The sequence below is a fragment of the Myotis yumanensis genome, unplaced genomic scaffold (assembly GCF_028538775.1).
Source record: "Myotis yumanensis isolate MYYU_CA2020_CCGP unplaced genomic scaffold, mMyoYum1.0.hap1 SCAF_7, whole genome shotgun sequence".
Classification (NCBI taxonomy): domain Eukaryota; kingdom Metazoa; phylum Chordata; class Mammalia; order Chiroptera; family Vespertilionidae; genus Myotis; species Myotis yumanensis.
In genome coordinates this window covers 37,672,571-37,698,828 of record NW_027223758.1, presented here as the reverse complement: position 1 = coordinate 37,698,828, position 26,258 = coordinate 37,672,571, and the positions used below count along the sequence as shown (strand labels likewise).

Below are 26,258 nucleotides of genomic sequence, written 5' to 3'. Positions count from 1 at the left end.
CCAGGGCTCCTCCCTCCCCTCCCTCATTCTCCTTGGACCATCCCTTATTTATCCCATGGACCCCGCTCCTGTCTCTTCCTGCCTTTCACCAGCCCTCTGGACCCCAGACCCCAAGCAAAGGAGCTTTGGTTTCCTCTAAGCATCCTTGAAGGGTTAGGGTAGTCAGGCCTGGCTGCCTTGTCACACTCCATTCTGACACCACTCAAACTGCTTCCCTGAGGAGAAACCTCAGCCAGCAGTCTGAGACTTGCCTCAGGTCTGGGCAGACTTCTTAACTTCCCTGAGTTTAGCTGGTTGTATAATGTAATGATGAGAACTAGGGTGATCCCAGGGCCTTAGGGTATCCCTCATGTTTTGGAGTCCTGCATCACCATCCTCTCTTCACTGGACCCTGGTATCCTAGCTCTTCTCTCAGCTCAGCCCCTGATCTCTGTGCCTTAGTTTACTTCTCCGCACAGGGGATTCACCACAAGATGATTCCTAGCAGCTTCCCAGTTATTTGGTGCCTCCGAGGCTGGGCCTTGCCAGGTCACTGAGGATGGGATACCTGGGGGTTCTCAAAGCAGCTGGAACGTCACCTGGAAACTTGATAGAAATGCAAAGTATTGGCACCATCCGAGACCTACTGAATTCGAACTTCTGGGCTGGGGCCCAGCAAGCTGGGGTTTAACAAGCCCTCTGGATAATTCTGATAAAACAGGAGTTTGCCTACTGCTGACCTATGCTAGCAATTAGTGCAGCCTGGTGAGGGACTGAGGCTGGCCCAGACCAGGAACAGGTGGGAAACACCAACTCTAGGCTCCTGAAAGACTGGGAACTCTCCTTACCTGCCCCCCACCCCCGCCCCAACAAAACCCATGTCCTCCTTGGAAGCTGGAGGACAGGGAGAAGGCACACATTTTTCCTTTTCCTGCCCCTGGCTTGGTTCCAGCTTTGCTCACCTCTCCCACTTGTCTGGGTTTTACAAAAGGTTATGTAGGTTGTACAAGCCAGGCAGGGGTTGGCAGTCCTGGGGGCAGGAGAAAAAGACCCTGCCCATTTATCCCTTGGGAACTTCATAGGCTCATGGCCTCTCTTCAAATGGAAAGAAACCTAACTCAAGAGAAAAATCCTACATCCCCAGCTCCTCCTCCTCCCACCTCCAAGGAGATCTTGCAGATTGTGCCAAAAAGCAGCTCCAACCCCCAGTGACGGGAAGAGAGCCAGAAGCTGTCCTTCCTTTCCATCCTGCCCCTCCCAACTCCTGCCAATACTGTGAAGCCCCCTTCCTGCCCAGCCTGGTTTCCTGGTGAGGGTCCTGCAGCCGAGGGCCCAGGGAAAGGTCTTCAGGAGGGAAGAAACCAAGGGCATCCTTGGGCCAAACTGTCTGCCTCTCCTGTCCACTGTCCTCTTCTGCTCACTCCTATCTTTAAAGGCTCCTTCCCAGGATGGATTGGGTGCTAGGATGACTGTGGTCCAATCCACCAGCTCTCCCTGCCCCTATGTCTTATTTCAGACATGAGAATAACTGTACAGTGTAAACTTACAAAGGGTTTTTAATGGTTGTAGATTGGAAATAAAGTATGTCATATGAACAGTTTCCATGGACTTTCCTCCTGATTTTTCTTGTGGGATGGGTGGAGCTCCCAGCAGATTTGAAACCTGACTGTAGCCTGCCCCTAGTTGTCTGGAAAGTAGGGATCCCTGAGAATGCCCCAGCCAGCTGGCTGGTTTGGGGCCACTGGGGAGGGGCCACCAGGTGTTTCCTGCTGCTGACTGCTGACATCTCAGAGTCTCTCATGAAATGCAGTATGACCACTGAACATGCAGAGTGCTCAAAAATGGAACTGAACTTTTTTACAAAAGACTTAAAAAAATTATCATGGGGAAAAATTTAAAAAAATTATCATGGGAAAAGAAGGACACTTTAGACATGCGTTAATTATCTATTAGAGTATAATTAATTATTCCAAAGCATTTATTCTTTTTTTTTTTTTTTTTTTTTTTAAATATATTTTATTGATTTTTTTACAGAGAGGAAGGGAGAGAGATAGAGAGTTAGAAACATCGATGAGAGAGAAACATGGATCAGCTGCCTCCTGCACATTTCCCACTGGGGATGTGCCTGCAACCCAGGTACATGCCCTTGACCGGAATCGAACCCGGGACCCTTCAGTCCGCAGGCCGACGCTCTATCCACTGAGCCAAACCGGTTTTGGCATTCCAAAGCATTTATTATATCACAGATGCTGTGGGTTAGGAATTCCGGAGCTGGGTAATTGTGACTCTGGGTCTCATGTGAATCAGGCCGCAGTCATGTGAAGGCTTGACGGGGGCTGGAAGATCCATTTGTAAGGTGCCTCATATGCCTGGCAAGTCAGTGTTTGCTGTTGGCAGGAGATCTCAGTTCCTTCCCACATGGACCTCTCCATGAGGCTGCTTGAGTATCCTCACAACATGGTGGCTAGCTTCCCCAAGTGAGTGATCTATGAGAGAGCAGGGTAGCAATCACAATGTCTTTTATGACTAAACCTTGAAAATCATGTTATCATTTATGCAATGCCTTATTGGTTAAACAGATCAGCCCTATGGAGTGTGGGAGAGGACTACACTAGGCATGAACACGAGGAAGCAGGGACCATTGAGGGCCATCTTGGAAGCTGACCACAAAAATTCTACAGGTCTCTGTTTTGAGGATCTAACAACAGCCTATGCTAAGCATTGAGAATGCAAGAGATGGGCCTAGAAGACAGGAAAGCAGATGTCAATCACAGGGCACTCAGGGAGCCTAGAGGAATCAGGAAAGGCTTCACAGAGGACAGGGCCACATGAAGAGGATGGTGGTATGTTGTAGGCAAGAGACTGAGGGGAGATGGTTCCAGGGAGAGGGAACAGCACGTGTGAAAGTAGAAAGAGCAGAGCAGAACTGGGGAACTGTAAGAAGTTTTATGTCACTGGAATGGGTAACGATAAAAGAAGAGGCTGAGTCAGATCACACAGTGCCTTGTGAGGGGACAAATGTCCACATTCTATAGACATTAGGGAGCTGTAGAAGAATTGAGAGCAGGGAAAGGAGACAGAGGAAGTATTGGATCTGGATTCCATTGAGCTATATTCTCACTGTGCTCCAGGATGACCAGCCCTGAATCAGAACAGTGTCTTGGCCCTAGCTAGTTTGGTTCAGTGGATAAGAGCATCAGCTGCGGACTGAAGGGTCCTGGGTTCGATTCCGGTCAAGGGCACATGCCCAGATTGGGAGTTCAATCCCCAGTGGGGGATATGCAGGAGGCAGCCAACAATGATTCTCTCTCATCCTTGATGTTTCTATCTCTCCTTCTCCCTTCCTCTCTGAAATCAATAAACATATATTTAAAAGAAAAATAACACTGTGTTCTGTTCTTGGGATGATGACAAATGAGGAGTTGGAAGAGTAGATAGACACAGAAGATTCTGGGTACCATTGACTCCCAGAAAGTGATATTCAGGGAACCAAGAGCAAATCCCTGCTTTTATTTTTTTTAAACATATTTTTATTGATTTCAGAGAGGAAAGGAGAGGGAGAGAGGGATAGAAACATCAATGAGAGAAAATCATTGATCGGCTGCCTCCTGCACACTCCACACTAAGGATAGAGCCCACAACCCAGGCATGTGCCCCGACTGGGAATCGAACCTGACCTCCTGTTTCATAGGTCAACACTCAACCACTGAGTCCCACCATCCAGGACAAATCTTTGCTTTCAGATGGCTATTGGAGCCAGCAGGCTGAAAACACATGGTAGAAACTTCAGGAAGGCAGGATTCTGCCTCCCGTCAGAAAAAAATTCCAAGGACCACAGCTGCTATGGAAGGATGACCAGTCATGCTCCAGCTGCCATTCCCTAAACTCTCGTTCAGACTTTGTGGACTGCTCATAACTCAACAATTGGAGGTTGCAGATCTGAAAGGACCACACATGCAGGGGGACATTTTTCATGGCGTCATACTGGGTACTGAGGAAGCAGCCTGCTCTTTGGGGCCAACAGGGATAGTGAAAAGGGCACAGGCTGGGCTCTTGGGAGTACAGAAGAGACATCTAGTTCTCAGCCTAGGACCTTAGAGAAGAATCCTCAGCTTAGAGTTAAAATTAGAGAAATTTTCCAGGAAAAAGTAGGGAAAGTCTTCCCAGGTAGAAGGAATGGCAATCAAAGGAGCAGAGGCAAGAAGCTATGGGAGCCCTGATGGGGCAGCTCAGTTGGTTAGAACATCGTCTGGATACCCCCAAGGTTATGGGTTCAATCCCTGGTCAGAGCACATGCAAGAATTGACCAATGAATATATAAATAAGTGGAACAACAAATCGATGTTCCTCTCTCTCTTTCTTCCTCTCTCTCTCTAAAATCAACAAATTAGAAAAAAAAATTTTTTAAGCTATGGGAGTGGGAGCATCAGGCAGTTGGGGAGATGGTGTCCTGCAATGAGACTGCAAAAGAGCATTCTTGAAATTTGCCATATACTATTGAAAGGGCCACAGAGGAGAAAAAGTGCTAAAGCAGGAATAGTAGAACAGGATGAAGCAAACAGTACGTAGCTCCAGTCTATCCTGGGAGACACAGTCCACATTTTAATGGGCAAAGGACCTGAATAAACACGTTCCAAAGAGGACATACAGATGGCCAAGAGACATGAAAAAAATGCTCAACATCACTAATCATCAGAGAGATGCAGATTAAAACTACAATAAAATATAATCTCATATCTGTCAGAATGGCTACCATCAATAAATCAACAAACCACAAGTGCTGGTGAGGATGTGGAGAAGGGGAACCCTAGTGCACTGTTGGTAGGAATGCAGACTGGTGCAGCCACTGTAGAAGACAGTATGAAGTTTCCTTAAAAAATTAAAAATGGAGCTGCCTTTTGACCCAGCGATCCCTCTTCTGGGAATATAGCTTAAGAATCCCACAACACCAATCAGAAAGAATATATGTTCATAGCAGAGTTATTTACAACAGTTATGATCGGAAACAACCCAAGTGCCCATCAGTATTTGAGTGGATAAAAATGATGTGGTACATTTATTTGCACAATGAATACTACACAGCTGTAAAGAAGAAGGAACTCGTGCCCTATGCATATAGCATGGGTGGACCTGGAGATTATTATACTAGACTAGAGGCCCGGTGCACAAAAATTTGTGCGCTGGGGGGGGGGGGGGGTCCCCTAGCCCGGCCTGTGCCCTCTCACAGTCTGGGACCCCTCAGGAGGTAACGACCTGCTGGCTTAGGCCTGCTCCCGGGTGGCAGAGGGCAGGCCCAATCCCTAAGTGCAGCCCCTGGTCAGGCTCAGAGCAGGGCCGATTGGGGAGTTGGGGCACCGCCCCGTCATGCACAGAGCAGGGCGGATCAGGAGGTTGCAATGCCACCCTCAGTCACTTTCAGGGTAGACTGATTGGGGGGTTGGGGCACCGCCCCCTGTTACACTCAAGGCAGGGTCGATGGGGAGGTTGCAGTGCCACCCCCTGTCACGCACAGAGCAGGGCAGATCAGGGGGTTGGGGCGCTGCCCCCTGTCACTCACAGAGCAGGGCCCATCAGGGGAGTTGGGGTGCTGCCCCCTGTCACTCACAGAGCAGGGCCCATCAGGGGGTTCAGGAGCTCCCCGCTGTCACGCACAGAGCAGGGTGGATCAGGGGTTTGGGGTGCTGCACCCTGTCACACTCAGGGCAGGGCCAATGGGGAGGTTATGGCTCTACCCTGTCACACACAGAGCAGGGCCCGTGGGGGCAGGGGGTTGGGGCACCGCACCCTGTCACACACAGAGCAGGGCCGATCAGGGGGTTGGTGCGCCACACCCTGTCAAACACAGAGCCGCAGGGCAATCAGGGGATTGGGGAGCTCCCCCCTATCAGTCACAGAGCAGGGCTGATCAGGGGGTTTGGGCGCTGCCCCCTGTCACGCTGATCCTGGTGCCGGGAGGCATATTACCCTTTTACTATATAGAATAGAGGCCTGGTGCACGGGTAGAGGCCAGCTGGTTTGCCCTGAAGGGTGTCCTGGATCAGAGTGGGGGTCCCCACTGGGGTGCCTGGCCAGGCTGGCTGAGGGGCTGAGGGCTGTTTTCCCGCTGGCAGTTGACTAAAAGCTCCCAACTGCTCCTTGTTTTCTTTTTTTTTTTTTATTCTAGGCCAGCTTTAGCTCTGAGGCCTCGCTGCTGAAAACATGGATACAATGTTGCGATCCCGGGCTGACTGAAAGCCGGTTTTGTTTATCTTCTTATTTGCAACATAGTAATAGTTGCTTAGAGTTGCAGTTGAGAGGCCGGCAAGTGAGGCGGGGAACGTTGGAGTCTGCAGTTCCTGGAGGAAGCAAACCTCCCTGCTCGCTTCAGTGCCTGGCTGCCAGCCGCCATCTTGGCTGACAGTTAATTTGCATAAGGATACGCTGATTAGCCAATGGGAAGGGTAGCGGTTGTACGCCAATTACCATGTTTCTCTTTTATTAGTGTAGAAGAAGATGAAATAAGCCAGTCAGAGAAAGATAAATACATTATGTCACTAATATGTAGAATCTAATGAACAAAGTAACGTGACGAACAAAATAGAACCAGAGGCATGGATACATGGAACAAACTGACAGCTGTCAGAGGGGAGGGGGTGGAGGGAGCTGAATGAAAGAAAGGGAACAGATTAGCCAGAACATACAGTCTATGCATAGCCCATGGACCGGCAGCAGTGCGGCGATGGCCAGGAGGCGGGCGTGGTGGCTGGGTGGAGGTGGGCAAAGCCGGGGTGGGGCGTGGGGCGTGGGGCGGGGTGGAGGAATGTGGGACATCTGTAAGAGTGTCAATAATTTTAAAAAGATGATGAAGAAGAAGCAGTGGGGAGGAGGACCACTAGCTTGGCAACAGGGCCAGAGCTTCAGATGCTGAGGTATTTCTTTGGCCAGTACCTAGGCCCCAGTTTCCCCATCTTAGATGGGTTCTGGGCCGCGGGGTGCAAAAGGTCAGGACGGTGCGGCAGGTCCCTGGAGGGGCCTCTCCGGACGTGGCATAGCTGCGGAGACGTTAACGTGGCCGCTTCCGGGCGGAGAAAGATTTGGACGCGGCGGCGGCTGCAGGGCTCGCCAGAAGTTAAATACCAGTTTGCGCATGCGCCTTGAAGGAGGCGGGCGCTCTGCGTGCGCGTGCGCAGGCCCGGGCCGCCGGCCGCCGGCCGCGCATGCGCCCTTAGTTGGCGGGAGATTTCGGGAGCGGCGGCGGTGGCTGTGGCGCGGGGCGTGGTCCGTGGAAGGCGCACCGGACTCAGACCAGAAATAAGAGGTGCAGGGGCTCCAGGGTTGACTCGTGCCCCGGAGAGTGACCTGCGGTCTTCTATTAAGAGCGGAGGCTTCGGACTGAACGGGCGTCCCTCTGAGGTCAGGAAGTCGCATACCTTTCCCCGGACGCGGCCCCACTCACTCTCGCCCCCGCCTTTTTGGCGTCGGACCTCGGCCCAGTCCAGGCCGGTCGCCGCCCCGCGACAGCGGACACTAGGGGTGCCCCGAGGCGCTGCGGCCTCCTGGGCGAGAGGAAACCCGAGGATGATCGCGCCTCTCCCTTGGCCTGTGCAGAGCCCGCGGTCTAGGGTTGGGGTGGGTCACAGAATTCCGCCTCTGTCCCCAGACAGGCTTTTGCCTCTGAACCTCAGTTCCTCTATCAGCAAGGAGGGGTGAACGACAGTACTTACGGAGCTGTGGAAAGGATTAAATGGGGTAAAGAGTTAATGGTGGAAATAAAGCGGTCACATATAACAGGTCCTGGCATGTCATAAGTGCTTAACAAGCAGCTTCACCAGTGACAGTTGTTGCTGTTATTTCCAGGCCTGAATCTGTGATTGTTGTAACTGCGGGGATTTAGATCCATGGCCTATATCTGCTCTTGTTTCTCTTTTCTATGTCGTCCCTCCAGATATATTCATTTCTCTTTACTTAGCACTACCCTACCCGCCCCGCCTTCCCCCGTACAGATTTCTGCTGGGAGTGAGGGGTAAGCGTGGCAAATGTAGAGATGCCTCAGTCTGGTCCCTGCTGTCTTCCGGTCAGTCCTTGCTGACATGCACTAGGAATACAAATACAGTGTGTCTGGGGCGACGGACATGTAAACAGCCCCTTGCTAGGAAAGAGAAGTGGTGTGAAAGCTCACTTTTGAGCTAGGTTGGGAAGGATGATTAAGTTTTACAGGCTGTATATGCCAAGATTCAAACGTGGTGGCAGGATATGGGCGTAGCAGGAGAGGAGAAATGGGTAGGTTGAGACTATGAAAAATTGGAAAAACCACTGCTGCTCCTGTCTAACAAATGGCTAGGAGAGGAGCAGGGCTGGGTATAGGAAAACTAGTGGACAGGATTATTGGGTGGATAGGGTGGGAGGTGGTGGAGATTATGAGACCTGAACTAAACTAGGAAGTGGCAGTGGAGAAAAGGTTTAGAGACAAACTCATAGATGCAGACAAAAGAGTGGTGGTTACCAGAGGAGAAGGGAGGTGGAGAGAAGACAAAGGGTAAAGGGGGGTCAAATATAAAGGGTGGGGCAAAAGTAGGTTTAAGGTTGTTAAAAAAAATAGTACAATAAATAGTGACAGAAGGAGACGACTTCTGATAATGAGCACACAATGGAGTATACAGATGTTGGATTATGAAGTTGTACATCTGAAGTTTATATAGTGTCATTAACCAATGTTATTGTAATAAATTTAATTAAAAAAAGAAGTAGAGAGGCTGTTAGAGGTTGAATGGATGCAATTCTAGATCTGGACATTTTAAGAGTAAAAAGTAAAGGATAATGTGATTTTTCTAGTTTGGAAGACCATGTAGGTCATAATGCCATCAACTGAGTTAGGAAATTAGGGACCAGTTAAACACAAGATAATTGGGAAATAAAAGAGGTTATGTGTTAAGGGAGATATGAGTATTTCTAGTGATAAGTTCTATAGAAATGCAGAATAGTAGATGAGGAACCCTGCTGGTGGTCTCTGTGGACGACGTGGATGAGGTGGCATTGGGCTGGGCCTTGCCAGACAGGTAAATTTTATGGGAAAGAGATGGGCAATTCAGAGGCTGGAAAGCACACGGCCTATTCCTGTGTAGTAAAACCCCAGTGAGACGGGCTGAAGTGTGGAGAACAGATCACCTCATTTTCCTATTTTAGGGTTCTCCACCCAGGATGACTTCGGTGACTAGATCAGAGACTATAGAAGGTGAGTTTTGTACCTTTTACCTTGGGTTCAGGTTTCTTCACTATCCTCAAATGGTTTCCTGGCTCTTGGTGGAGCTGGAATCACATATTCATGTATTTGCACAGGTACTTCCTCAGTGTCTCCATGATCTGGGGCATACATTTTCCATTTCCACTTTTTTGCACAAATACTCAGTTGTGGGTTTGATTTTATATTTTGACTTTTTTTTATAACAAGTGCTAGAAGAGGAACCAGTGACATCTAAGACTCATGATCATCAAATGGAATCAAATCCCAATCCTGTGGAAGTGTGTAATAAATCGTCTGCCTCCCTGGAGATGACTCAAGGAGTTTCAAAGGAAAGAAGTCACGTTGGCTGTAGCCCTAAAAAAGGGGAGTGTTGTGATCTCAGCCACGAGGAAGGACTTCAGCCCAGGTCCCTTCATTTGTCTCCCCAAGAACAGTCTGCCCATCATCGAGACAGAAGGCAGTCCTGGCGGCGAGCAAGTATGAAAGAAGTCAACAGGCGGAAGTCACTGCCTCCCTTTCATCAGGGCATCACAGGTGGGGTGCTGCACACATAAGACAGTGGAGTTGCAGCTCAGATAAGATGTGGCAGTGAGGTATTACCAGCTATGTGGCGAGTAAATCACATCACCTCTCTGAGCCTCAGTTTCTCGAAGTACAAGATTTAACATGGAAAGTCTCTAGCACGTTTCAGGAAAAACTGTGACCTTAAGTGGCTTACTTAAACCTCCTTTGTCTTATGTTCCTCATCAGTAAATGGGATGAAATATCTATTTTATAAAATTATATGAGGAAAAAAATGAATTGATTATAACACAATACTTGGCACATGGTAAATAGCTCAAATGTTAAGCTATTGTGGTTATTTTAAAGATATTATCTCACTTCCAGATGGCCTATGTCTAACAGGAAAACAGGATAAAAACAGCCACTTAGCATATCAGAAAATTGCTGCCCCAGTTATGCTCATGTATTTCATAGGTGTGCCAAGTAAGCATCAGCAGTTCCCTAAGGTCTCCCCAACCTTTATCTCTGTTCCAGAGCATGTGGACCTAAAATTCTGTATCACAGAAAAATCACTGATGTAATAAGATTATTTCCTTGTTATTCCTGGCCATTTGCCAGATTTCTTTGGTTATAGGCAGAAGGTATTCTGTGTGGTTTTTTTTTTTTAAACTAACAGCAGTGAAAAGTTATCAAAAAAGGAGACAAAAGAACTTTAAAAATACAACCAGCTAAAGGTAGAGGATGAAAAGACATGTATTTCTCAAATTCTCAAAGCAAACTTCCTTTGCTGTATAATAACTGATGTTTTTAAATGAGCATAATTGAAAAAACAGTGACTGCATCCTGTACTTGTTTGAGGATTCAGTGACATAATTATGTAAAATGCCCATCCAATTTGGGCTGTCTCCCCATGTGACCTTGGCAAGTTACCTATTACCTAGTCTTTGTGCCTCAGTGTCATTATCTGTAAAATGGAATTGATAAAATATTTGCCTCAAGTTTTAATGAAGTGTGTGTAGTGTTTAATAAAAAGCCTTTTACATAACAAGTGTTCAACAAATTACTATTAATGTTATCAATTCATTGTAGAAGACAGCATGGTATTATTTGGAAAAACAGGTTTTGGTGACAGACTTGGGATTGAATTCTTATTTCACCAATTTCTGGCCTCAAACAAGTCATCTCCCCTCTGAAGTTCAGTTTCCCCATCTGTAAAATGGAGCTCATAGTTTATAAGAGGACTCTTAAGACAATGTATTTAAAGCATACTGCAGGACCTGTCATAAAAATGCTCAAATGTTTCCGTCTCCTTTGAATGGTGAATATAAAACATCAAAAAAAGTTATTTACCTATCTTGTTTAATAAGACAAGGTTTTAATGTAATACATAGAAGGTTCTTATAACTTTTTGAAGCTAGAATGCACAAATGGGTAAATTTCATTCCTTGGTGATCCTGAAAAAAATCAGATGTGACTATATATGAATTCTCCCTTAATTAAAGAAGGCTGCTTGAGTATTCTTGCCTTAAAATGGACTGCATCAAGAGAGAGGAAATTTTTCAGGTTTTTTATTTTGATAATTGTGAGTATAGCACTCCTTAAATTGATATTTTATGTTAGAGCTCAGCAGATCCATCAGCGTCGACCTAGCAGAAAGCAAACGGCTTGGCGCTCTCCTGCTTTCCAGTTTCCAGGTGAGATTCTCAGGACTGGGAAATGCTTTTTTTAAGCTGTTACTGTGAGAGTCCCAAAAAGAGATCAAAACTGTGTAATACATCTGTTAAAATTAAAAGATGTTTCTCTCTAGTTTGGATTAATTTAAAAGCCAGATATAATCCTAGCAACTGATTTTGTCTGGACTAGGCTCTCTATCCCATTGGTACTGTTGCTGCTAACTGAGCAGCAAAGGGTGAGAGATTTCCCCAATCTAATATCTCTTGCCATTGGCAGCAAATGACAGGGAATAATGGTAATTTAAAGTAGGAATAGGTCAAAATCTAAGTTCAAACAGACATTGGAGGTCTGACTACATACTAAGTCAGTATTATATGGCTAATTGATGATTAGTTTAGATAAGCAAGTCATTTGTGTGAATTAAATGACCATTTTTTTCTCAAACCAAAAATCAAAATGTATAGTCCTACCAACATAGTTTTATTCTGATCTATTTATTTGTTATATGAAAAATCTTAGGTATGAAAATTAAATCATGTTTATTTCACATTTATTAAGCATGTAAAATTACATGAGCTTTGTTGGGACTGGCCTGGAAAATCTTGATTGCTGTATTAAAAATGCTTTTCTTTATTTAGTTCTCTGTTCAGAAACTTGAACCTTTCCTAAAAGGCACTGAGGGCTTCAGTCTTGAAAGTTTTAGAGCCAAAGGTAAGTTGCTAAGAACAGGCAAGTGAGCTTTGACCTTGAACTGTACCTTCTGTTAAAGTCAGTTAAAGCCCCACTTTTGAACCCCATTCACAGGAGCTGCTACCTTACAAAACCAACCCCCTTTGGAATGGCATTAAAATATAGATATGCTGCCCTGACCGGTTTGGCTCAGTGGATAGAGCGTCGGCCTGAGGACTGAAGGGTCCCGGGTTCGATTCCAGTCAAGGGCATGTACCTTGGTTGCAGGCACATTCCCGGTAGGGGGTGTGCAGGAGGCAGCTGATCGATGTTTCTCTCTCATCGATGTTTCTAACTCTCTATCCCTCTCCCTTCCTCTCTGTAAAAAAATCAATAAAATATATTTTTTTAAGAAATGTGTGTGTGTATATATATATATATATATATATATATATATATATATATATGCTGCCTTAGTAGGGTGGCTCGGTTGGAGCATCGTCCCGTACACCAAAAGGTAGCAGGTTCGATTCCCAGTTGGGGCGCACATTGGAAGCAATCAATTGATGTTTCTCCCTTCCTCTCTCTCAAAAATCAATAAAAACATATTCTCAGGTGAGGGTTAAGAAAATAATAATAATAAATACTAATGAAGTTCAGTAGGTATAAAAGTGCAAAGTAAGCCTGCCCTCCACTCCAAACCATAGTCGCAGCTCCTCTCCACAGAGGCAACCACAGCTTCCAGCTTCTTGTGTATCATTGCAGAGATACTGCATTTGCAAACAATTATACATTAAAATCAAATAATACTCTCTACACTGTTCTTTTCCTTGTCTTTTGTTTTTTCTTAACCTAACAGTTTATATTGCAGATTATTCCATATTGCACATGTAGGACTGTCTTGACACTTTAGTAGCCACATGATAGTCAATTTTATGAATGTACCATATTTTTTTAAACCAGTTTCTTATTGTGGGCTTTTAGGGTTTTCAGTCTTTTGCTATTACAATGAATAGGGTAATGGATACTTTTTTGTTTTCTCTAATCCCACTGAGGATATGTTTTTAAATTGATTTTAGGGAGAGAGAAACTTCAGTTGGCTACCTCATATGTACCGTGACCAGGGATTGAACCCGCAATCTGGGCATGTACCCTGACCGGGAATCGAACCCATGACCTTTTGGTGTACAGGACAATGCTCCAACCAACTGAGCCACACCAGCCAGGGAAAATACCTTTTTACACATGCCTTTTGGCACATATACAAGTAAAAATAAATTTCTAGAGTTGCAATAAAATAGGTCAAACAGCCCTAACCGGTTTGGCTCAGTGGATAGAGCATTGGCCTGCGGGCTGAAGGGTCCCGGGTTCGATTCCAGTCAAAGGCATGTACCTAGGTTGCAGGCACATCCCTAGTAGGGGGTGTGCAGGAGTCAGCTGATCGATGTTTCTCTCGCATCGATGTTTCTAACTCTCTATCCCTCTCCCTTCCTCTCTGTAAAAAATCAATAAAATATATTTTTTTTTAAAAAAAAGGTTAAACAAAATGATAAAAATTACCAGATTGCCTTCCAGAAAGGTTGTTTCATTTTATTCTCTCACCAACAATATATGCAGATATATTTGTTTGCATACCTGTTTTTTCACATTTACCAATACAGTTTTATCAAACAGTTCAGATATTTTACAGATGATAAAAGGTATTTTGTAGTTTTAATCTGTTTTTCAAAGAGGATAAACATTTTTAAATATTATTTAGAAATATATGTGCTTCATTTTCTGTTTATGTCCTTCGTTCATTTTTGAAAATTGACATGTAGTGCTTAAATTGATTTGTAGAAACTCTATATTTTAAGGAAATTAGCTGTTCATCTATGATATAAATTAGAAATATTCTTTCCCAGGAATCAGTTTTCAGCTATCTAGGTAGTAGCTGTTTTCCTTACAGTAACTACACAATCATCCAGAGTCAAAATACTCAGTTATCCACTTTAAAAACCAAGAAAATACATGAACTCAGACTTACTTGTTAATTAAAATTATCTCAGAATTGGACCATCACCATAATTAGAATAGATATGTCAAGGTTATCTTGATAGCTATTTAACATCCTTTTCCTTCCTTATTCTTCGCCTGAATGTAATTGTGGACCCTTCAGGTATAAGCAGAGAACTGTTTTTACCTTATGCTTATAATGCTGTATTTGCCTTCAACATTTTTTATAACACTCCTTCCTGTTGCCTGTCTTCTGTGATATATTTCCTTTTAGCACCAGCAGTTCAAATCTCTTGAAAAGAATGAAATGTCAGTGCAGATATATCTTTTTAACTGCTTCTTCACCAGTCAGATCTAAAAAACACTATCAATAAAAGTCATAAAGAGGAATTGTATTACATTTTATCTATACCTACCCCCCAAAAAGATTAAATCTTTCTGCATATTTATACCACTTTTTTGAATAGGTGAGAGTGTTAGAATGTGACGGGACCCTAGAGCTGAGACTACCTTAAGTGTATTAGGCCTTTGTCAGCAGCTTCCTGTGAAAATTTATATTCTGTTTATAACATGTAATTTTATTCTCTCTAGCATCTTCTCTTTCTGAAGAATTAAAACATTTTGCAGACAGACTGGAAAGTAATGGAACTCTACAGAAATGTTTTGAAGATACAAAAGGGTAAGTTCAGTTGCCCTTCTGTCCTAAATTATAATTGAATTAAGGCTTTTTATTATAATTAGACAGTTGTTCATTCACTCATCAAACATTTATTCAGCATCTTCTACATACCAGGCTCTTCTAGATGCTGGAGATAATAGTGATAACTAAGTCAAACAAGGTATTTTGTTCTGATATATTTTAATAGGAGATACAGTCAAACAAATATAATGATTTAAAATAGTGATCTAAGCCCTGGCAGGTTTGGCTCAGTGGATAGGGCGTCGGCCTGCGGACTCAAGGGTCCCGGGTTCGATTCCGGTCAGGGGCATGTACCTTGGTTGCGGGCACATCCTCAGTACGGGGTGTGCAGGAGGCAGCTGATCGATGTTTCTGTCTCATCGATGTTTCTGGCTTTCTAGCCCTCTCCCTTCCTCTCTGTAAAAAATCAATAAAATATATTTTTTAAAAAATATATAAATAAATAAATAAATAAAATAAAATAGTGATCTAAGAAGTCAATAATAGTGACTTGAGGGGGTGGGTTAGCTAGACCTCTACTGAATTTACCTTTGGATTGAGACCTATTAGATCTGAATGGTGAGAAGGAACTAGCTATGGAAAGATGAAAGGAAAAGCATTCTTCATATTTTTGCTAGCCATGCAACAGCCAAACCTCAGTTCCTAATGTCTCCCATCTCAAACAATTTGGTTCTTTAACAAGTTGTTTGGGCCTGTGGACCACAGGGTCCCAGGTTGATTCCGGTCAAGGGTATATACTTCAGGGCACATACGGGAGGCAGCCAATCCATGTGTCTCTCTCACAGTGATGTTTCTTTTTCTCTCTGTGTCTCTCTCTCCCTCCCTTCCCTTTTGTATCTCTCTAAAAATCAGTGGAAAAATATCCTCAGGTGAGGCTTAAAACAAACAAAAAGAGTACATTAGACAAGTACTGTATATAAAAAAGGTTAAGCCGAAACCGGTTTGGCTCAGTGGATACAGCATTGGCCTGTGGACTGAGGGGTCCCAGGTTCGATTCCGGTCGGGGGCATGTGCCTTGGTTGCGGGAGCATCCCCAGTGGGGGATGTGCAGGAGGCGGCCGATCGATGTTTCTCTCTCATCGATGTTTCTAGCTCTCTGTCTCTCTCCCTTCCTCTCTGTAGAAAATCAATAAAATATATTTTTTTTAAAAAAGGTTAAAATAGGGAATCATTAAAAACAATTTTTTACATCTTTATTGTTGAAAGTATTACAGATGTCCTCTTTTTTCCCCCATTGACCCCTTCTAGCTCACCCCCACCCTCCACTTCAAGATGGGAAAAATTTTTGGTTTTTGACTAAATCACTTCTTGAACAACCTTTCAGAACAAATTAAGTTGGAGAACTGAGGTTCCCCTGTAAACTTATGTTCTTTAGCTGTTTTCAAGCAAGAATATTAAGAGAATTTAGAAATCCCAACCCTAAACTTGTAGTTCCTCTATATGGGTGGAGCCCTGCCCTGCAGTAAATCATGTCACTAGAGGTTACATCATAAACTTTTTAGTTTTGACTTTGCAAAGGTCTACTTTTCCACCTATCCTTAACTTAACATTGGTATTCGGGTAATGAAAAATATTTTGACTCATTCTTCTGGGAACAGACTCTTTGGGCATTTAGAATGGTCCAGCTTTTGACATACCACCAGAGATGGTTCTACAGTACAGCCTCTAACAAAACTAGGCTGTCCCAAACCCTGAGACATTGTTTACCTTTATACCAAGAAGGTTGGAAAAGCACCAAAATCTGCACATGGTGTGAGCCCAGGCAACTTTGTGGAACTCGTGCTATGAGACCTAAAGTTCTAATGAGGTTGTCTAAAATGAAAAAACATGTCAGCAGGGCTTATGGTGGATCCATGTGTGCTAGATCTGCCTGCGCCAGGATCAAGTGTGCTTTCCTTATTGAGGAGCTGAAAATTGTTGTGAAAGTGTTGAAGGCACAAGCGTAGAATCAGAAAGCTAAATAAAAACATAAAGGCTTTTTGAGTGAAAAAAAATAAACAGAATTTTGCTTAACATAGTGTCTCTTTTAATGCAGTGTATTTAAGCCATAAGCCAGCATTGATAGAGGCTGTGTGTCATAGGCCTTGGTAGAAAAACATGAAAGGTAGAACAATTCATTTGTTTTTGTCAGGTAGAGTACCAAGTACTAGTACATCTGCAAAATTTTGGCATTTTCAGTGCTTCTGTTCCATTAGAATTAGTCACTCAGCTGTGCTGAGCCCTTAGTGTAAGTCCCCTGTACAGCGATAGCTTCAGTTTAAGGAGGAAGACAAGACAGTCATATGAAAAAGTATTGTTGGGCCTTAAAAGATGTTAAGGTTTTGATTGGTGGAAGGGGAAGACACTAAAAACTGATGTGAACAGGAGTTGAGAGATTGAAAACCCCGGATATTCAGGGTCAGGGTGAGTGAGATTATATTAGACAGAATAGATAAAAGAGAACAGTAGGAATCAAAGTTAATGAACTGGATGGAGCGAGAACAGAGATCCTTAAGTGCCAGATTAAGGAGGTCTTACTTCTCTTCTGAATGCAGTAGAGGGTCACAGAGTTTTTAAGCAAGGAAGAAATTAAAGGAATATTTTAAGAAAGGTTCATCTGGCCATGTGTGAATTGGAATTGATGAGAGAGAGAGAAAAGATGAAGAGATCTAGTATAAAAGTGAGAGGCTAAGAAATAAATATTTGTTGAAAGATAAATTCTTTTTTTTAATGTAACATTTTTATTTTATTTTTTAGGGTTTGAACTTAAAAAAAATTATTTTTATATTGATTTCAGAGAGAGGGGGAGAGGTATAGAAACATCAGTGATGAGAGAAAATCATTGATTGGCTGCCTCCTGCATGCCCCCTACTGGGGATTGAGCCTGCAATCCGGTGTTGTGGTAACCATCTTACAGTGGTTCTCTATCTTGAAGGGAAAGGGGGTTTTGACTGTGCCCTGACCAGGTGTTGAACCTTAACCTCCTGGTTCATAGGTTGACACTCAACCACTGTTGTGGTAACCATCTTACAGTGGTTCTCTATCTTGAAGGGAAAGGGGGTTTTGACTGTGCCCTGACCAGGTGTTGAACCTTAACCTCCTGGTTCATAGGTTGACACTCAACCACTGATCCATACCAGCCAGGCGAAAGATAAATTTTTTTTACTTTTTTTTCCTTTTTTAGAGAAAGAGAAAGCGGGGGGCGGGGGGGGGGGGGGAAAGAGAAACATTGATGTGAAAGAGAAACATAGAAACATAGGTTGGTTGCCTCGAGTATACACCCCAACCGGGGACTGAACCTGCAATTTGGGCACGTGTCCTAACCGGGAATGGAACCTGCGACCTTTTGGTGCACAGGACGATGCTCAACCAATTAAGCCACATTGGTCAGGGCAAAAGATAAATTCTGAACATGTTTTATTGCCTTTGAAATTACGTAAGTTATCATATTAAAAGCAAGTGTTCTTGAAAAATTTGTGTTTATCTCACAAGGCTATCTGTATTCTAGAAAAGCATCAGATTTGTCTCTGGAAGCATCAGTGGCTGAGATGAAGGAATACATAACAAAGTAAGTGAAAATGAATGAACCTTTGTTGAAAAATCTAAGTTCAGCTGGGGAAAATAATTAAACCTGGGAAAATGAGTAATAAACATCCTGTTCTGAGTGTCAATACTGGTGTAGCAACACTGAAAGTTAGCTGCATATTGGGATCTTATGGGTTGTGCTTATGGCCAAATTCATAGAATGGAGTCTAGGGAATAAGGATGTTAATTTAATTTTAAGAACATGTGTTTGATTTGATTAAATTAATATCCTCTAAAACAGTCATGGTTTCTAATTCTTTAATGGCCTTTTTATTCACATCTTAGAACCACAGTAGACACCTAATGTACCATTGGTGCCCTCAGTGATTCAGAATGAGATAATCAAAAACTAACAGAATTTTTTTTTCTGATCGTATAGGTTTTCCTTAGAACGTCAGACTTGGGATCAGCTCTTGCTGCACTATCAGAAGGAGGCTGAGGAGATCTTATCCAGGTTAGATCTATGATTGGAAATCAGAAGCTATGTTTTCACTTTGTGGAGTTTGATTTGAATTAATTTTAGTTTCATTAACACAAATTAAATGACGAATCTTATAGGCTAATCAAAGCTCTGTAAAATATTTATTAGCACCTCTGACCGTAAATGAAGAGTCAAGGAAAGGAAGGGAGCTGGCATCACTATGTTCAATCAAAGAACAGACTTGCCTGTGTTCTGTGTCTTTGACTGCCATTCTACATCCTGTGGGAGACAGGCACATCTCTGCTTTTTACCTGGAATCCTGGGCTGGGCCAAAAACAGTCAGGGGACTGTAGTGGGCACATAGCCTTTGAGCTGCAGGTGTGGGAGAGAACCCTAGCCAAGGCCTTTGTGGAAATGCAAAGACATGAAAGAGGGTGATGGAAAGAGAGGATCTTTGTCTGGGTCTTAAAGGCACAATAAAGTGGCAAAGTGCTAGGTTTTTGTTTAGTTGGCCATCTAAACTAGTGATTTTTAATCTTTTTTCCCAAACAGAATCTTAGGTAAGAACCCAACTACAAAATGGTAGCTAGCCCGGCTTGGCTCAGTGGATAGAACGTCGGCCTGCGTATTGGGGGGTCCTAGGTTCAATTCTGGCCAAGGGCACAAGGGCACATGCCTGGGTTGCGGGCTTGAACCCCAGTGGGGGGTGTGCGGGAGGCAGCCGATCAATGATTCTCTCAAACATTGATGTTTCTCTCTCTCTCTCCTCCCTTTCTCTCTGAAATCAATAAAGAAATATATATTTTTTAAAAATGGTAGCTAAAACTCTAATTGCAAAAGTGGCCTCTTAGTAGAGAGGTGCTTTGAGGAATACGGTTTGAAAAACTTCCCCAGTGCAGGCATTGATGGTTATCAGTTACTTTATTCAACCCGGACATGTTTTCTTTATGAAGACATAATGTATAAGATATGTCAGTTTCGGAAGAAAAAATTTTGATGTGGCATACTTATTGGTTAAGAGGAATGCTTCTGGAAGCAGGCTGCTTCTGTTCAAATCCTAATACTACTTCATTTGTGATATTGGGCAAGCCACTTAATCTCTAAGCCTGAATGAAGTTCCTCATTTAAAAAATAGAGATAAGCCCGGCTGACATGGCTCAGTGGTTGAACTTCGACCTATGAACCAGGAGATCACGGTTTGATTCCGGTCAGGGCACATGCCCGGGTTGCAGGCTGGACCCCCAGTGTGGGGTGTGGAGGAGGCAGCCCGTCAATGATTTTTTCTTGTCGTTGATGTTTCTATCTTCCTCTCCCTCTCCCTTTCTGAAATCAATAATAAAAAATATCTTTAAAAAAATGGAGATAATATTAGTATCTATCTCATTGGGTTATTGTGAGTGTTAAATGAGGTTAAATGGAAAGTGCTTAGCAATGTCTGGCATTCAGTAAATTGTAGTAGTTGCTCTTATTAAAGAGTCACCAGTTTTTATGAACTCTCCATTATATTCAGTTATTTTAGATACTTGAGGTAACCTAGCATTTTTTTGGTGAAAGATCATAGACATTGACTTAAGGATAACAAGCTTTGGCTTTACTCTACCCCAACTGTAGTTCTTTTGTAAATGGATCTTATTGTTAAATGGAATTAACTGACATGAAGCGTCTAGCATTTCCTGGAGTCCAGTGGTGTAAAAGAACTAATGGAGTCCATGGGGGCGCCATCGTGGCACAGTGCTGTACAGGGTCGCCAAGGCGGACCTGTAGCAGCTTCGGGTGCAGGAGGCGGTGGACACCATGGTGAAGAGTCTGGAAAGAGAATATCTGGACGATGCAGGGCCTCATGTTCCGGTGCAGTGCTGGCTGTTGTGAGGACGTCCATGCAGCAAGTGCACCGGTGCATTGAGTGCTTCCACTCACCTTTGACTCAAGCCCAGGCCCTGGTTACCAGTGACTGGGAGAAGTTCCAGGACCAGCTGGCCTGGTGCACTATGCATTGCAACGACAAAGCCAAAGATTCAGTAGATGCAGGGAATAGAGTGTCAGGTGAAGCGGCAGCTGGAGGGTTGTGTGGCCAAGTGTGTGGATGATCATATGAACCTCATTCCAGCCATGACTAAGAAGATGAAGGAGTCTCTCTCATCCATTCAGATACAGAAGTCTTTGCCATTGGCCATGGAGGCTGAGGGCAGGAATCTATTTAAAATGAAGAATAAGAATTTTGGTCTTTTAAGCAAAGTTTATAGATGAAGAAATTAAGGATGGCAGCAAGTTTAAAGCATGTGTCACTTGCCTCTGGACACCAGTTCTTTATGTTTTAGTCCTGGAAAGTGAAATGGAAAAAATTGGTGCTCAAATTTAGGTCAGAGTTTTTGATGTGGCAAATGCTTATCCTGGCAATAGGCATTTCTCTCAGCTCAAGCTAGAGCCCTTGAGGTACCAACAGGCTGACAGTTTCCTCTAGCCTGCCAATGATCTAGTAGAATCTGAGGAGAGGTGTTTCTGTTTGTTGCAACCTTGTATTTACCAGAAGCATGACCACACCATTTCCCATAGGCTGTGAAACTAAATCCATGAGCTTACTAATTTAGAAGTGGAAAAACGGTTTCTGCGTATTTGCTTTGCTTGGTTTTGTTTTATATAGAAGGGCATAAAGTTAATTTAAGATGTGGAGTTGGGGGAGGTAGTTTGGATAAAAACTTCAAAAGGTTTCTTTGGATATCTGTTTCTGCCCAAGATGTGGATGTGCACTTCTCACACATTACATCTTTCAGCTTGGAGGCCCCACAGAAACATGAGAGGCAATGTCACACTGGGTATGGGAGCAGACCTTCCTTCTCACTGGCTGCCATGATGGGCCCTAAGCTTGTCTGCAGCAGAGTGACAGGACAATCTTATAGTGGTTCTCTATCTTGAAGGGAAAGGGGATTTTGATTGTGCCCTATACCAATACCCAGGAATGAACAGTGAAGGAGGAACTGTTGGTTGCTTCATTAAGGGTTATGAAGTAGCCCTAACCGGTTTGGCTCAGTGGATAGAGCGTTGGCCTGCAGACTGAAGGGTCCCAGGTTTGATTCTGGTCAAGAGCATGTACCTTGGTTGTGGGCACGTCCCCAGAAGGAGGTGTGCAGGAGGCAGCTGATCGATGTTTCTCTCTCATTGATGTTTCTAGCTCTCTGTCCCTCTCCCTTCCTTTCTGTAAAAAAATCAATAAAATATATTTTTTTAAAAAGAGTTATGAAGTACTGTATTTAGGAAAAACCTGGTTTTCAGGAATGAAACCTAAACCCAGTATTGCTTACTTAACCCCCTCAAATAACAGCCCTACTTAAGATAATCTTTTGGCAACAGGAAGGTTAAAGGAGAAAAAGTAAGCAACTCAGGGGTGAGTTGTTGCTTCATTAGAGCAAAAGAGGGGCAACCCCCCATTACCAAATACCACTTTTGCCTGGGGCCTGCAGTATTCCTACCCCAGCTTTGGCACCTTACAATTTTGATAAGGACTTTGTTGTCTTTTTACCAACTTATTACTTGAAATGATAATATAGCCTGTCTGTTTGCTGTTTCAGGACTGTGATATATTTTCCCAGTGGTCTGGCTTTAAAAAATAAATAAGTTTTGGGGGTTGGGAACTGTCGGGGAGAGGTCAATGGGGGGAAAAGGAGACATAGGTAATACTTTAAACAGTAAAGAATTTAAATTAGAAATAAAATAAATATGGTTTAATTTTTCCTCCAAAAAAAAAAAAATTAATACTGGCCTGACTGGTGTGGCTTAGTGGTTGGGTGTTGACCCATACACCAGGAGATTGCAAGTTCAATTCCTGGTCAGGGCACATGCCTGGGTTGCTGGCTCAGTCCCCAGCGGTGGGGCATGCAGGAGGCAGCTGATTGATGTTGTTGTTTCTCTTTCATCGTTTCTATCACTCCGTCTCCCTTCCTCTCTCTCTAAAAATTAATAAAATCAAATTTTCTTTATTAAAAAAATTAATACCAGATAATGGTTTTAGACCCCACTGTTAATAAGAAGAATATTGCGTCAGGTTAATGAAGTCTTATTGGAGGCTTTTTCCCTAGGTGATCTTTCATTATTTTCCCCAGAAAGTGATTATAAAAATTCCTTAAAAGCTCCCTTTGTTTTTTAGAGGATCACCTGAAACAAAAATGACTGAAGTTGAACCTACAGCATATCTTGGGTCTTCCCAGAATGAAGTCCTTAATACAAAGCCTGATTACCAGAAAATATTACAGAACCAGAACAAAGTCTTTGATTGTATGGAATTGGTGGTGAGTTGGCTCATGTTTATATTTGGTTGAGTTATCCAGCTTTGCTACATTCTCATCCTTGGAAATGAAAAGACCTGGAGAATATGTTTAATAAGATAAGGTAAGTATATTAACTCTACCTTGGCGAAACATGGAGAGACAATTAAAAGAAACAAATACTAAGTGGTGATTAGTGTTAAAGCAGAGTAAGGGAGACAGTGTACAGGAGGGCAGTAGGATACTATACAGAGCAGTTGTCCCTCTAAAGTGCCATTTAACAGAGACTGGAAAGAAATGAGGAAGTGAGCCATGAGGACATTTGAGAGAATAGTACTAGTATTTTATCGTTCCAAGTATCAGCAGGAAGTAGTTGATAAAGTGTAATTCAAGGAGAGTTTATAAGGGGCTATGTATAAAGTGTAGATATTGGGAAACCGTAAGGGTTAGTGAAGGAACGTGGGGCAGCTGAGCTCTTACTACTCCTAGGCCTGCAGGGAGGAGAGGAGGAAGGGTTACTGTGGCACCTGAGGGGAGAAAGTCACATAGTGGGCTATTTTGAGAGAGAGCCATGACCTTCAGTTAAGAGACGCAGCTAACTCGGAATGATCCTTTCCTGAGCAGGCCTGGGTAAAAATATGCAGACCTCATTCAGCTCCCCCCCTGCTTGGGCTCCCTCTGGACCAAGCCCACCCAGAACTCAGCGGACTTAGGATCCTAGAGGTTATCTCGGTCAGCCTTCTGGGGCATAGAACAGTGTGAAGGAGTGGAGTGTGGATCTTGAGGAGCAAACAGAAAATGCCTGACATAAGCATTCCAGGTTGAAAGAACAAGAGCACAGCTCCCGAGCAGTGCCAAGAGCACAGCTTCCTGGCGTGTTTGAGGAACATCAAAGAAGCCGTGGACCCTTATAGCTCATAGCTGTCTTTCATCTGCAGATGGACGAATTGCAAGGATCAGTGAAGCAGTTGCATGCCTTTATGGACGAAAGTACCCAGTGCTTCCAGAAGATGTCAGTACAACTCAGTAAGTGTATCTCTTGAGGGGACTAGAGGGTTAACCTTTCAGGTTTAAACTGCCCTTTCTTAGCACATGGTCTCAAAGGGTAAGGCCACATCAAATGGTTTGTTCCCCCTCCCCCTCTTTCACAGTAACTATTATGTTGAGGGTACTTGTAGTTGATGGGAAATTCCACAGAAACACAGTAGACTAAGAATTAAATTCCCACAAACCATCTTGTTTTAGTAAATCTGAGATTTAAGAAATACTCATTGCCTTTTTTCCCCTGTTCATTCCTCAAAAATTCACTGACACTGCCCTTACTTACTCTAGCCCTAAATTATTGCTATACATACCTTCATTTTTTTATTTATTACAATGTATTTTGGTTGTAGTTATAGCTGGCTTTCCTACCAGCTGTCATCTCCTTGAGAACGGAGATTCTTATTTGTCATTGTAATGCCCTTCAGTCTGACACAGTATCCATGCAGTAAGTTTGCAATAAATCTTATTTGAATTCAATTGAAATTTATTTTTGGCTCCTTTCCTGTGTAGGCAAGAGAAGTACGCAACAATTAGATTCTTCACCAGCTCGAAAACTGCTCAAGCTTCAGTTACAAAACCTGCCTACAGCACATTGTTCTAAATCTTGTCAGTGACCTTATGCATCTTTGTGCCACAAGGTGCTCTAGAGGAGAGACATGGAAAGAATGCTCCAGCGCATGGTGACTGCGTGGCAATCTAAGCTGGTGATATGTACCTATTGCCTTTGAGGATAATTGGCTGAAGAGCACGTTGTTGTTTTTCCAAAAGTGACAACACTGCCCTGGCTGGTGTGGCTCAGTTGATTGGAGTATCGTCCAGGTCACGGGTTCAATTCTGGTCAGGGCACATACCCAGGTTGCAGGTTTGATCCCCATTCAAACACAAGGCAATTGTGTGTACAGGAAGCAATCGATGGATGTTTCACTTTCACAGCAGTGTTTCTCTGTCTCCCTCTTCCTTCCTCTCTCTAAAATCAATTTTAAAAAAAGTTACAACACTTTTGTATCCAAAAGAATGTTGTATGGACACTTTTTCCAAGAATGTGCAAGATAATTAAAATTCCTGTTTTGGAATGACCTTTAGAATTAGTAGTCTAGTCTTTTAAATATTCTTTGTGATCACATCTCTTCATCTTGTGTAGAAGTTTTTCAAGTTTTGAAACATCCAAAGTCATTTGGGATCAAATCCAATGAAACATTTTAGGGGTCAAATTGGGTTCTGGTTGTAAAGAAATGAGACTAATTTTCTAGTGTGACTCAGGGTGATTTTAGGTATAAAAGTTGTGGGCATTGATTATATTAGGTGGATATGTATATCACTTCACAGGATGTCCAAATTGAGGAAATACTACCCATTCTCTATGTTCTAATGCCCATAATGTGCTTCAGTTTTTAGTATTGGGTCAACATCCTAAATCTTGGATTCATTGTTCTCTGTATTTAATAATCTGCATTATAAAATTGTACATAATTAAAAGTTTTCCCTTGTCTTTGTGTGTATTTTGAGTGTATAAAAAAATTAAAAGTTAGGGAGGTCTTAGGAAATAAGATTCTTTGCCAATTGTGAAAGTGTAGAGATAAACCTCGGCATTAGTTAGATAAAATACCAACTAATTTATTGTTAATGTTTTATTCTCTGATCCTCCTAGTAGGATAAAACCTATTTCATTTAAATACCTAGTTATAATGTTAAGTCTTAAACTGTGGCCTAAGCACCAGCTAATGAGAGGTGATATCTCCTTGCATTGACCTATATTCCTTATTTTTTCATATATTTACAGAGACCCTGCTATTATATGCCAAGCACAATTCTAGTTAATGGGAAAGGAGCAAAGAACAAAAACAAACATGGGACCTCCTCTCATGATTCTCACAGTCTAATGGGTACACAGAGAACAAGAAGGGACTTCTCTGCAGAAGTGATGTTTTAGTTGATTCGAGAAGAATGAAGGAGTTAAATAGGGCAAATTTTTGAGGCAAAATGAGCAGTATTTCCAAAGTCCTGAGGAGGGAGAGAATGAAGCTAAAGAAAAAGCCCAGCCGAAGCCGGTTTGGCTCAGTGGATAGAGCGTCGGCCTGCGGACTGAAAGGTCCCAGGTTCGATTCCGGTCAAGGGCATGTACCTGGGTTGCGGGCACATCCCCAGTAGGGGGATGTGCAGGAGGCAGCTGATCAATGTTTCTCGCTCATCGATGTTTCTAACTCTCTCTCTCTCTCCCTTCCTCTCTGT

At 43.2% G+C, this 26,258-nt stretch overlaps 2 protein-coding genes and 2 pseudogenes across 3 annotated transcripts in view; all 4 read left to right on the top strand.

Annotated features, from left to right (window-relative positions):
• Positions 1-9,419, top strand: part of MTCL2 (microtubule crosslinking factor 2) — a 75,405-nt gene extending 65,986 nt beyond the window's left edge. Inside the window, exon 16 of the transcript XR_011472135.1 lies at positions 9,407-9,419. The gene's annotated coding sequence lies outside the window, so the exon portion shown is untranslated. The remainder of the gene's footprint in view (positions 1-9,406) is intronic.
• Positions 7,291-25,483, top strand: DSN1 (DSN1 component of MIS12 kinetochore complex). 2 transcript variants are annotated; one of them, XM_070420252.1, is made up of 11 exons: positions 7,294-7,371; positions 9,142-9,190; positions 9,407-9,733; positions 11,324-11,397; positions 12,016-12,088; positions 14,633-14,720; positions 18,229-18,288; positions 18,685-18,759; positions 22,868-23,009; positions 23,924-24,011; positions 24,540-25,483. In XM_070420252.1, exons 2-11 carry the CDS (start codon positions 9,157-9,159, stop codon positions 24,641-24,643), a joined length of 1,065 nt encoding a protein of 354 aa, XP_070276353.1. In that variant the 5' UTR covers positions 7,294-7,371; positions 9,142-9,156; the 3' UTR covers positions 24,644-25,483. The 2 variants fall into 2 exon arrangements, with proteins under 2 accessions (XP_070276355.1, XP_070276353.1); XM_070420254.1 differs by lacking the exon at positions 9,142-9,190 and having other exon boundaries at positions 7,291-7,371.
• On the top strand, positions 16,358-16,705 carry LOC139014559 (large ribosomal subunit protein eL34-like; annotated as a pseudogene).
• Positions 20,567-20,973, top strand: LOC139014275 (protein FAM136A-like; annotated as a pseudogene).
• Positions 25,484-26,258: the final 775 nt, after the last annotated feature.

Excerpts from the sequence above, each read along its gene's own strand:
- DSN1 (XM_070420252.1), top strand. The coding sequence starts at position 9,157 with ATGACTTCGGTGACTAGATCAGAGACTATAGAAG. Across the intron at positions 9,734-11,323 it reads CTTTCATCAGGGCATCACAG|AGCTCAGCAGATCCATCAGC; the intron begins GTGGGGTGCTGC and ends ATTTTATGTTAG. Across the intron at positions 24,012-24,539 it reads GAAGATGTCAGTACAACTCA|GCAAGAGAAGTACGCAACAA; the intron begins GTAAGTGTATCT and ends TTTCCTGTGTAG.